The sequence below is a fragment of the Phascolarctos cinereus genome, unplaced genomic scaffold (genome assembly GCF_003287225.1).
Source record: "Phascolarctos cinereus isolate Bilbo 61053 unplaced genomic scaffold, phaCin_HiC Scaffold_1;HRSCAF=81, whole genome shotgun sequence".
Taxonomy (NCBI): Eukaryota; Metazoa; Chordata; class Mammalia; order Diprotodontia; family Phascolarctidae; genus Phascolarctos; species Phascolarctos cinereus.
Window position 1 is genome coordinate 217,497,817 of NW_027555514.1, and position 12,014 is coordinate 217,509,830.

A 12,014-nucleotide genomic window follows, 5' to 3' on the forward strand; every position below is an offset into this window, starting at 1 on the left:
TAACATTCTTTAGCTCATTTGCTCTATGCAATAGTCTTGTGAGGGCAGGTAATCTAGGCATTATTATCTCCATTATGTAGATGAGGAAACTGAGGCAATCTGACAAGTAAAGGGACTTGACCAGTAGAGCAGGGTTTCAAACCCTGAGTTCTTGGGGCAGCTAGGTGGCTCAGTGGATAGAGCACCGGCCCTGGATTAAGGAGGACCTGAGTTCAAATGAGGCCTCAGACACATAATGCTTACTAGCTGTGTGACCCCGGGCAAGTCACTTAACCCCATTGCCTAGCCAACCCCCCCCAAAAAAAACCCAAACAAACCCAAGGTTCTTGACCCTAAATCCAGTGTTATTTATGGTATACCACAAATATGGAGGGTCAGTATTCCTGGGTGCTCTCTCTCAAGTTGAGGGCACTGGGTAATGCCAAGTATAAGCTCCTTATCTTTCCTTTACAGCTTTCATCTCCGTACCTTTGAGAAGATGTTTGCTTTGTCCCTGGAGGAGCCCACCATGCTGCGCTATGCCATTGTCTTCCCCTTGATCTGTGCCCATTTTGCCAATTGTACCCATGAGATGTGTCCAGAGGAGGTGGGTCTTTGGGCCCCTTACTACGCTAGCTCTTGGTGTGGTAGGAAAAGCCCTGGATTTGGAGTCAGAGGATATGGATTCAAGTTCCGTTTCTACCACTTACAACCTATGTGACTTTGGGCAAGTCACTTAGCTCCTTTAGGCCTTGATTACCTCATCAGTGATCTGGTGATTCTATAACTCCTTGCCTCAAATCCCTGACTGAGAAAGCTAATTTCCTGAAGCCAAGCTGGACACTTAGGTCCTGAACTGACTTATTTTAATAATATGATACATGTGTATGTATGTATGTATGTATGTATGTATGTATGTATGTATGTATGTATGTATGTATTTGGAGGCATCTTTTTTCCCTGTGCCTATGTTTTCCTTTCTGTGTAAAGAAGAAAGTGGCTCAAATTAAGCTCAAAGGTGGATGTTTTGGTACTTTGGGAGTCTGGGTCCATGTAGCATTGTGGGGTGAGACAGGCTTTCTTGGTGATAACCTCTCCTGTCTCTATCCCTTTCTTCAGTATCCTCACTTGAAAAACCATGCCCTTCACTACTGCAATTCCTTCCTGGAAGATCTGGCTAAGCAAACAAGCAACTGTGTCCTGGATATCTGTGCTGAGCAGCGAAATCTGAGTGAGCAGGTGTGTGAGCTAGGCCCTTTCCCTTGCCCCTGCCAACCTTCCACCATCAATTAAGCATCTACCTCTCCCTTAAATGCTGCATGTCTTTTCAATTTTCTTCTTTGGATAAAGCCAGGGCTTGGGTATTCCATATTGCAGCATTTTGTAGTAAGTTTGTAGTAAGTCTTTGTCCCTAAATTGGACCTTGTAGCCTAGGTTCTTAGAATAATAGATTTAGAACAGCATAAAAGTCATCTAGGTAAGCCCCTTTATTTTGCAGATGAGGAAACTGAGGACTCCGAGTTACTTGGCTTGCTCAACATCAAAAGCAAGTTACTAATGGATGCCAGGATTCCAAACCCCTAGCTAGGGCTCCTTCTGTATCTGTGCCTTTCTCCTGTTATCTTTCATTCATTTCTCCTTGTCTCTTGGGCCATTTGCACACTGATGCTGCCCTATCTCTTCATTCTCAGGGTCCTCCCTTTTGCAATATTTTTGTCTCCTTATCTTTGTGCTCAGGTCTGCCCTTTCCTCTTTGTTGATTTCTTCCTCCTTTTTCTCTTCCTCCCTCCCTTCCACTCTTGACGGATTCATGCTGCACTGGTTATGGGTGGCTGAACAGGAATTGCAGAGGTTTTTAGAAATAAGGAACCTGCTTTGCTGCTGACCTGTGGTTTTCTACATGCTTCTTGGGCGATGTGTGTTTCTCTCTTAGCTTTGTGGTTGCTTTAATAATGTGGACACAATCTTTGAAGAATCATGTGTGTGTTTGTGTGTGCATATGTACAGACAGATTCATGGTGTTTGAATGCTTACTAGGAACTGAGCCCTTTGCTGGGCATTAGAAAGAGATGTGGAGGAAGGAGTAATAATAATAACAACTTATGTAATGGGATGCATGTTAATGATGTGCATCTATGTAACACATATGGACCAGGCAACGTGTGAGGGCCATGTTTCAGTGGAAGACCAGGTAACGGAGTGCTGATGGGTGCAACTGTGACAGATGGTACCAGGCTACAGGGACCCAGGACAGCCCACGTTGCGGGGATATATTTAGATAAATAAGATCTGGAATGACCCACTCCATGTCTCCAAGGGAGACTGCAGTTTTCACCTTGGGTAGAGTAGGAGGAGGGCTGTGGCTGGGCACTTACTCCTCCACTTTCCTGTCTCTAACAGGGTTATTGGGCTAGAATATATCTCTCATATCAGATAATTGCAGTCTAGGGGTACAGTGCCCTTTTAGAGGTTCATGATAAAAGATACTTTTTCTCAGGTGGGAATTATTCCCACTCCTCCACTGGGTGGGTAATAGCTAGCTCATTCTTGGACAGCTTAGCTCCCTCCTACCAAACACTTGTTATACAGAAGATAACAGATATCAAGCAAACAAGTTTATAAAAAACAAAACAAAAAACCAAAACCCAGAACTCCATAAATCAGAAACTGGGGGAGATCTACAGATGAGGGTAAATGGTAGAATATACAAAGGTAAATTGACTTTTCAACTAAAGAGTGAGATAAAATCTCAGATCACCCAAGGAAAGAATACTCTTACCAGAGAAGTCCACTCTTAACAGTCGCTAAGGGTGCAGGTGCTTGGAATTAAGGGACATTTGTGGGGTTAGCTTTCCCCACATGCCTATGGCTCCAGGTACTCCCAATAGCCATTCAAATGTTTTCTCCTGCTCTACCTCTTTAAAACTCTTCTCTCTCTCTGTCTTCTCTTCTCTTATTCTTTCTCTCTTCTCTATCTTTCCTTCTCTTTCTCCTCTCTCCTTCTCTCTCTCTCTCTCTCCTTCTCTCTCTCTCTCTCTCTCTCTCTCTCTCTCTCTCTCTCTCTCTCTCTCTCTCTCTCTCTCTCTCTTTCTCTCTCTCTCCCCCCCTCTGCCTTTCTCTCCCTCTCCCCCCTCTTCCTCTCCTCTCTTCCCCCTCCCCCGCACTGTCATAGGCTCAGTGTCATAGGCTTCTTTAAGGCAATCAAGAGTCACAGTTCCCTCCACAAAGGGAGTGTCACAGAGCTGTCCTTTAGGTAACTGTCCCAAGCCCCCTGGGTATAGGAGTATCATACTTATATAATACATTAAGGTTTCTTTCCTTAAAAAAACCCTATAGGGGAAGGCAGTAAGAATATTATAACCCCGATTTTATAGATGAAAGAGATGAAGTTCAGAGAGATACAGTGATTCAACTGGGGTCACACAGCTAGTAAGCGCTAGAGCTGGAACTCAGACTCATTCCAGTGCCCTTGCCCATCATACAAGAAAGAGAATGGGAACTGCTAATGGGGGAGGGGGAGATAATGCACATTACAGAAAATCCAAGTAATTCGTTTAAGGAAGAGATGACAAAGTTTCTATACACACATACACACATGTATATTTTAGTAGGAGCTATTCATGTTCATTCATCATTCAACAGATATTTTTTGACTGCATGTGCGCCTGATGGTGTGAGAACTAAGGTCCTAATGTAATGTGACTGACTTAATAAACATACCATAACTTATCCACATAGATGTGCATTTTTACCTTCAAAGTTGTCCCTTTGGTATCCTGCACACTTTACTCCAATCATAGTGCCTTGGCTCAGAACACATACAACCCTCATCTATAGAGCCTGTGGTACATTCCTTGAATGTCCTTATTAGTGGCAAATTGCTATACTTGGATAAATTTGATTTTCTGAAACAGACAAAAGTTGCTTTGAATGTGCAGTTCCTGAGCCAACTCCTTTGAAGGACAAAACAGATTTTGAACCATTAAATTATATTGTCACATTTGGGGAGGGGCATTAACTTCATTCCCTTCTCTGTATGCCTAATAGTATCTGACTACGGAGTCTTCTAGTGAAGAACTGAGGCAGATGTAGGGTTGGTGTTTAAGGGACAAAACAATGGATTTAGAAGAGAAGGTAGTCAGATGATGGATGGTAATTTCTACATGAAGGATTTTATGTCTTTATGTAAAATATGAAGTAATTATAAGTTATATATCACTTTCATGCTACAATATGAAAGTATAAAATTTTATATGTACATGCATACATACACACATATACACATACACACATATGTATGTATATATATATAGAGAGAGATGTATATGTATGTGTGTGTGTATATATATATGTGTGTGTGTATATATATATATATGTATATATATATGGAGAGAGAGAGAGAATGATAAAATAAAGTGAGTTGGTGGCTAGACACTGGTAAGAACTTTCTACCTATTGGGGTTAGGAGACCCTGGAATGGGCCAATTACAAAGCTTCTGTGTGTTTGAACAGTCACTTTCTTGATGAATATGTTATCAGTCTTCTGGTGGTCTGGCTGAGTAGATATCACTTACTTATTGTCTTATTGTGGAACCCTGTACCTGGTTCCACAGACTCCACAATTAGGCAGTTGATCTTATCACTATTGAGCCTACTCTTGAAACAGATCCTGTGAAATCTCAGTCTTTTTAATCATTATAGAGCCTTGTATAACCTCCCCCAGGAGGCCTTGTACTACCTGGAAATGGGGCTATTGACAAATTGATTCTTAAAAAGCAATGCTAGCCTGAGAGTTCTGATTCTGTGAATAGAGGGATAAACGAGATAGAAAAATATGATTCTCTTCTTCTTTGCCACCTTTTGCTGTACTATTCTTAAGGCTTGACGATGGTGAATCTAGGCAAGTTGAATTTTGGGTTCTGTCTTGCTGATGTCCTATGAATTTTGTCTAGCCCTCTTTTTCAGTTTCTGTGGGAAATTTTCCTGTTGGATTTTCTGAAATATAGTAGTCACATTCTTCCCCCCCCCCCCATATTTTTGGGAAGCCATTCTCAAAATTTCTCTTTTTGCTGTATTTAGATTAGTTACTCTTGATTATAATCAAAATAACTAATATTTATATAGCAGCACTTTAAGGTTTGCAAGATTGCCTTACAATTAATAGTTCATTTGCTCCTCATAACAGCCCTGGGAGGGAGATGCTATTGTTATCCTCATTTTAAAAATGAGGAAATTGAGACAGATAGAGGTTAAATGACTTGCACACAGTCACAAAGCTAGTATCTGAGGCTGGATTTGAATGCAGATCTTCCTGACCAGTGCTTTATCCAATGAACTACAAATCTTTTTCTAGTTGCATAGTTAGCTTTTTTCATGCTTTTTCTGTTGTTGTTGTTGTTTTTTCTAATCTGGCATATGAATAAAATAATTCTGTTCCTTCCCTCCCCTTCCGTTGGGTCCATTGTCTTGTTGACACTATGTGTGTCTATTTCCAAACTGCTGAGTTTCCTTATCATCATGTCCCAAGATTTCTTAGTTGTGGTAAAATCCTTCTTTATTTCATCTCATGACTTTTTTTTGCTTATTTAATTCCTTCAGTTTTTCATTATGTACCTTACTGTGGCCCAAGGAAATCTGAGTTTTGTTACTGGTCCTTCTGTAAGTGTTTGAGCATCTTCTTTTTACTTCTTCTGCCTCTCTTCATCCCCAGTATTTTCCTTGTGTTAGAACTCTGTCTTTGTGCTTTCATTTCTTTGAATTTGTTTTTTCCTAAAACAAATTTATTTCTCGGGTTTCTGGTAGTTTTGGTTTTTTTGTGTTATTTCTGTTTCTGCTCTTTTTAAGGGGGGGATATTAAGGAGCTAGGTACCCTTTGTGATTTTATTCCTCTGTCTTCCTGGAAGCCCTTCCAGAATGAAAAATAGAATACAACCTATCCAAATATGTCCCCATTAGGGAGAAAGAGAGAGAAAAGAAAGAGCTGGAGAGAGGAAAGATAGAAGGTGGCTAGAGGAAGAATTATGGTGTTAAGCATATGGACAAAAAAGCAACCTGAGAAACCTAGCCCACTCCCATTTAACTGTTTGTGTTGAAAGCTGCTGCCTAAGCACTGTGCCACCACCATCAGCAAAGCCAAGAACAAGAAGACCATGAAACATAAGCAGACCCCTAAAAAAGGGGAACCTGAGAGGGACAAGCCAGGGGCTGAAAGTCATCGAAAGAACCGCAGTGTTGTTACGAAGTGAGAAATGTCTAGGGGTGGGGGCCAGCTGGAAACTGGGCAAGGGATGGGAAGAGGGAGGTTGACGTTATCAAGAAGGAAGGGTAGTGGGGAGGGTACAGAGACAGGTGTTGGGAAAGCATCAATCAATCAACTAGCATTTACGAGCACTTACTGTGTGCCAGGCTTGGTGTTAAGTGCAAGGGATACAAAGAAAAATAGTCCCTGCCCTCAGGGAGCTTATGTTCCAATGGGTGTATGTGTGTACATAAATAGGTACAAGCAAAGATACATTCAGAAAGAAGATAAGATACCTTTGAGGGTAAGGCATTGGCAGCTCCAGGAACCAGGAAAGGCCTTCTGCAGAAGGTAGTCCTTGAACTGAGTCTTGAAGGAAGCCAGTGATTCTAAAAAGTGGAGGTGAAAACATTCCAGGCATGAGGGGCAGACATAGAGATGGGAGTATTGTGTATGAGGGATGGCAAGGAGGCCAATAAGACTGGATTGTAGAATGTGTGGAAGGGAGTTATATATAAGAAAACTAGAAAGATAGAAAGGGGCCAGGCTGCCCCTTTAAAAAATTAAAAAATTTTTAAAAATGTTTTTATTTCATTAAATATTTCCCAATTAATTAAACAATTTTTATCATTCATTTTTTAAAAATTTTGAGTTACAAAGTCTCTCTCTCCCATCTCTCTTCTTCTCCTTAAAGTGAGCGATATGATATTGATTATGCATGTGAAGTGAGGCAAAACATTTCCATATTAGCTGTATTGCAAAACACCTTTCCTGTCCCCCAAGAAAAATAAAGAGAAAAAATCTTCAATCTGCACTCAGAGTTCATCAGTTCTCTTTCTGGAGATGGAGAGCATTTTTCATTATGGCTCCCCCAGCATTGTCTTGGATCATTGTCTTGATCAGAGTAGCTAACTCATTCACAGTTAATCATTGTTACGATATTGCTGTTACTGTGTACAATGTTTACCTGGTTCTGCTCACTTCACTTTGCCTCAGTTCACACAAGACTTGTGAAGAGCTTATAAGCGCCTTATCCTAAAGGGAATAGGGAGCCACTGGAGCTCATCAGGTAGGGGGATGACATGGTCAGACCTGTGACACTTTGGCAGCTGCATAGAGAATGGATTGGAATGGGAAGAAACTTGGGGCAGAGAGACCATTAAGAAGCTATTGCAGTAGTCCAAGTGAGACCAGGTGATAGGCTAGGGTGGTGGTTATGTAACTGGAGAGTAGGGAACATATCAAAGAAATGTTGTGGAGAAAGAAATGGCAAGATTTAGTAATTGACTGGCTATGTGGGAGGGAATAAGAGTGAAAAGTTAACGATGGCACCAAGGTTGATTGATTGAAAGCACCTGAACCTGTCGTTTGCCTTTTACCCATTTTCACTAGCATTGCATGGATCTGGAGGCCATAGGGTGTTTTAGAAGCCTTCTAGTCATGCCATGTATCAGCATATGCATAGCCATGGAATTTCGTAGTGTAGCCTGCAGGGAGGGTGGAGGTATATGCATAGGTTGAAAATCTCTAGAGGATGTGTTGGGATTCGAGTCCCTTAAATCCTCTCCCTGAGCTGGGAGGGAGCTGAGTAAGTAATGAGTGGGTTAGGTAGAATGGGAAGTGGGATCTGAAGCTTCAGGTTCTCGATCTGGTCCAACTTGATCCTTACTCTTAATCAATTTCTCTAAGCATGGACAAGTTACACTTGACCTTGACGGAGCTGGCTCTGACCATGAACCATGTGCACAGTTTCTCCGTGTTTGAGCACACCATCTTCCCTTCTGAGTATCTCAGCAGCCATCTGGAAGAACGGCTCAACAGGTATCGTGCTCTCCTCATTCCCAGAAAACCCGGAGGACCCCTACTTTTAGAATACAGTCTTTAGGTCTTCATGCTGAGGGAAAGAAGTAGTCTAGTATAATTCACCTGGGTAATCTAAAATAATAATCCCAAAATCATCTCTATCTGGTTTGGAGAATAAGTTCCATACATATTTATTTTGTGGTCATGATAGTGGATGTCACAGCTTTACCTTCCTAATTAGGTTGTAAAGAAGCTATAATTAATAGTATATTTTCCCTGGGCTAGCCTGAGAAAGAAGGTTGCTCATGGTCAGGAAGAAGACAGTTTAGTAATAAAAATTTATTCTGGGTAATTCATATATATAATCAAAAGCTAATTGCTTTTCCTAGTCTCAGTATCTATGTGAATGATACTTTTCCTGAAGGATCTCTATTCTCCTCCCTGCCCCAAACCTAGTTCCTGTGGACTCTGGGGTAGATAGGATTGTGTCTACAATCCCTTAAGGGAAACTAAAATATATGAAATTTGTCTTTAAGGTCCCCCTGCCTTCCTTTTCTCTGCTTTTTTCTTTTAATTTCCTGGATGATAATCACCTCCCATCCAGACTCTCAAGGGAGTAAGCCCTGATGTTCTCTTCTCTGTGTCCCTATCAAAACCTATTTTCAGGAAGGAGTGTGACAAACTCATTCCTACTGAGGTATAAATGACTAATAAGAGTTTAATGGAGGACATCTTTACAGGATGTGTGTATGGCTAGCCCTGTCTGTCTGTCTAAGAGGTGTATGAGGGTGCCAGTTAGGGGCTACTATGACTTTTCAGTCCCATATCTAGATGCCTCATGACTTCTCTTTGTATGTGGGGGGTTCCATTATTTTCCTCCCCCTTCAGGACCTCAAAGCATGAAACTCCAACATCTTTCATAGCAGGTGCAACTACTTTCTCTTTTGAGATTGAAGAAAATACTAGTACACCAAGAAGGGAAGGTGGTGGGGTGGGCCTTAGGGATCGGGACTGAAACTAGGAGCCCAGGACCCTTGCTACTTGGCCTGTTTTCCTGCAGAGCTATGGTGTGGCTAGCTGGCTACAATGCCACAACCCAGGAGATTTCGAGGCCCTCTGAAGTACTGGCTGGGGTCAAGGCATACATTGGCTTCATCCAGTCGCTGACCCAGTTCCTGGGTGCAGATGCTTCTCGGGTTATCCGGAATGCTCTTCTGCAGCAGACACAGCCATTGGACTCCTCTGGGGAGCAGACCATTACCACCCTCTATACCAACTGGTAAGATCTCCTTCTGCCCTCTTCTGACCCTCCATTCTTCTTCTTTCTCTTCAACTCAATGTTCTTTTCACTCTCTCTCCATTCTGGAAACCCTTTTCTAACTTAGGGCCCTAGATTTAGAGCTGAGGTCCACCCCCTTCTTTTGCAGATGATGAAACAGGAGTTAAGAAACCTAGAGAGGTTGAGTGATTTGCTTGAGGTCACGCAGCTAAGTGAAAGAACAAGGATTTGAATCCATGTCTTCTGACTTCAAATCTAATTCTTTTTTCATTATATGCCCATTCTAATTCCATCCTCTTCCTTTGTGGTTACCATCACCTTTCCTCCAACTAAGCGTGCTCTATTTCTCAGGCCTAACTATGAGCCCCTTGTAGGTTATTCCCACTACATGGGTAGAATTCTCTTAAGAAGAGCTCTTTCCTCTGGGGTCTTAACTTCTGATCCTATCCCCCAGAGCTTTGGAAGGAATTGCATAGATGAGGCCACTGGGTGGCGCTCTTGATCCAGCATCAGCTGAGACAGGCAACTTTCAAAAGCCCCCCATAGTGGGCTGGTTTTGGGTGTATGGGTGAGTGGGGGATTCATGTCTCAGACATGAGGTAGGGCCAGCAGGGTGAATGGCCGAGCAAGGCTCCCTCTATTTGACCTGGCCATAACTAGATCCCTCTCCATTTAATCAGAAGAAAAGGGGAGAAATGGCATAGGGTCTAGAAATGTAAAGGACATGAGAGAGCCTGCAGCCAGATCCTTTACTTTACAGATGATGGAATTGAGGCCAAGAAAGGTGAAGAATTTCCTGAGGTCATAGAAACATTAAGTGGCAGAGTCAGGATTTGAACCCAGGTCTTAATGATTCCACATCCAGAGTTCTTTCCATTATACCAGGTTGTCTCCTATAGGGAAAGGGAGATTTGGAAACAGGATGTTAGAATTCCTAGGACTTTTCTTTGGCTCCAGATACTAAGTTTGTATTAGATTGACTTCCTATACTCCTTGGCAGCTAGGTGGTTCAGTGGGTAGGAGGCTGGTCCTGCAGTAAGGAAGACCGGAGTTCAAATCCAGCCTCAGACAACTTATCTGTGTGAACCTGGGCAAATCACTTGCTCTCTCCATCAGCCTCAGTTTCTTCAACTCTAAAACAAGCACAATAGTAGCATCTACCTCCCAGGGTTGTTGAGAGGATCAAATGAGATATTATAGTGGTTATAATATAATTATATTATAGATAACATAATAGCAGGTACCTTAATAAATGCTTGTTCCCTTATTTCCTCAGTCCTGATGTTAATATTCTAATTGATGCAGTTCAGCCCAAGAAAGGAGTCACTCCCACTCAGTTCTCTCATCTCAGATGAATCCACAAAGCCTGACTGAGCAAGTCCTGGGTTTTGGGAGGGAGAGGGGCGTTACGTGGATGGCAAGGGAAGCAAAGCTAGGAAAGTCCCTTGCCTTTTGACATGAAATGATTGTCATTCAAGTGATAGGCAAAGTGGCTTGCAAATTAGAGACAATTATTTTTTGAGTTGGCAGCTTGAGTTGTTAATTAGAATGTTGTACTGTCTACTCTGGTTTAGTGGAACCCTGACCCCTTCCTCCTCTCCCTGCTCAGCTTCCAGCTGAGTGTTTTTCTCCCAATAGCAGAGGGTGCAGGCAGGGCCTCCCCATACTCCACTCCTCACTTTCTTGGCTGTACCCACAGGTACCTGGAGAGCCTCCTGAGACAAGCCAGCAGTGGGACCATCGTTCTTTCCCCAGCCATGCAGGCATTTGTCAGTATCCCCAGGGAGGGGGAGCAGAGCTTCAGTGCTGAAGAATTCTCTGATGTTTCTGGTGAGCTTGAACGCCTGCCTGGTGGAGGCCAGGGCCTGGCCTGCAAGATTCTCATCCCAGACTGTGGATCATACATAGATTTAGGGTTTGAAGGTTACTTAGAAGTCAATTAATCCAACCCCCTCATTTTAAAGATGATCTATGGTCCGGAAAAAGGAAGAGACTTGCTCATAGCTAGTAAATAAGAGCTGGGAGTCTAACCCAGATCCTCTAATTCCAGTGCTGGTGCTCCTGCCCCTGTATCAGGATGTTCTTCTTTCCTCCTTGGGCCTCGTTCTGGACACCTCCTTCTTCCCATTCTAGATGCTCTCTGGTCCTCATTCCACATGTTTTCTATTTCCTGGGATCCATTTTAGAACAACTCTACCTCCCCCTATCCACCCCATCGTTTTCCAGTCTCAGAAGGAGGAGGGAGGTAGTAGAGAGGAGCCTAGAAAGAGAGCAGCCCAGAGATGGCTGGCTTAAGGGATAAGTGGGAAGATAAGATGAAAGAAGGAAAAGGGAGAGTAGCATTCAAATTTCTGAATAGCTTTATTCTATTTTTTTCCCTATTTTTTTTTTGAGGCAGTTAGAGTCAAGTGACTTGCCCAGGGTCACACAGCTAGTGTCAAGTGTCTGAGGTCAAATTTGAACTCAGGTCCTCCTGGCTCCAAGGCCAGAGTTCTATCCACTTCACCACCTTGCTACGCCGATAGCTTTATTCTACAAGACAAATTACTTTATTTAAATGGAGACCAGAACATGAGGGAATGGGCTGAAAGTCAAGCAAAAGGTATTGAATTTGGAAGCTCAGGAAAGCCTTTCTTCTATTATTAGTGATTGAGAATCAATTAATGGCTATAACTGATGAATAAGAGCTTGCCCCAGAGGCAGAAAAGCCCATGG

At 42.6% G+C, this 12,014-nt stretch overlaps 1 protein-coding gene across 1 annotated transcript in view; it reads left to right on the forward strand.

The window, feature by feature from the left end:
- NCKAP1L (NCK associated protein 1 like) overlaps positions 1 to 12,014 on the forward strand; it is a 56,509-nt gene that overhangs the window by 22,387 nt on the left and 22,108 nt on the right. Inside the window, exons 17-22 of the mRNA XM_020966159.2 lie at positions 454 to 586; positions 1,099 to 1,218; positions 6,075 to 6,220; positions 7,907 to 8,038; positions 9,081 to 9,299; positions 10,999 to 11,129. Of these exons, the coding sequence (XP_020821818.1) occupies positions 454 to 586; positions 1,099 to 1,218; positions 6,075 to 6,220; positions 7,907 to 8,038; positions 9,081 to 9,299; positions 10,999 to 11,129 (881 nt within the window). The remainder of the gene's footprint in view (positions 1 to 453; positions 587 to 1,098; positions 1,219 to 6,074; positions 6,221 to 7,906; positions 8,039 to 9,080; positions 9,300 to 10,998; positions 11,130 to 12,014) is intronic.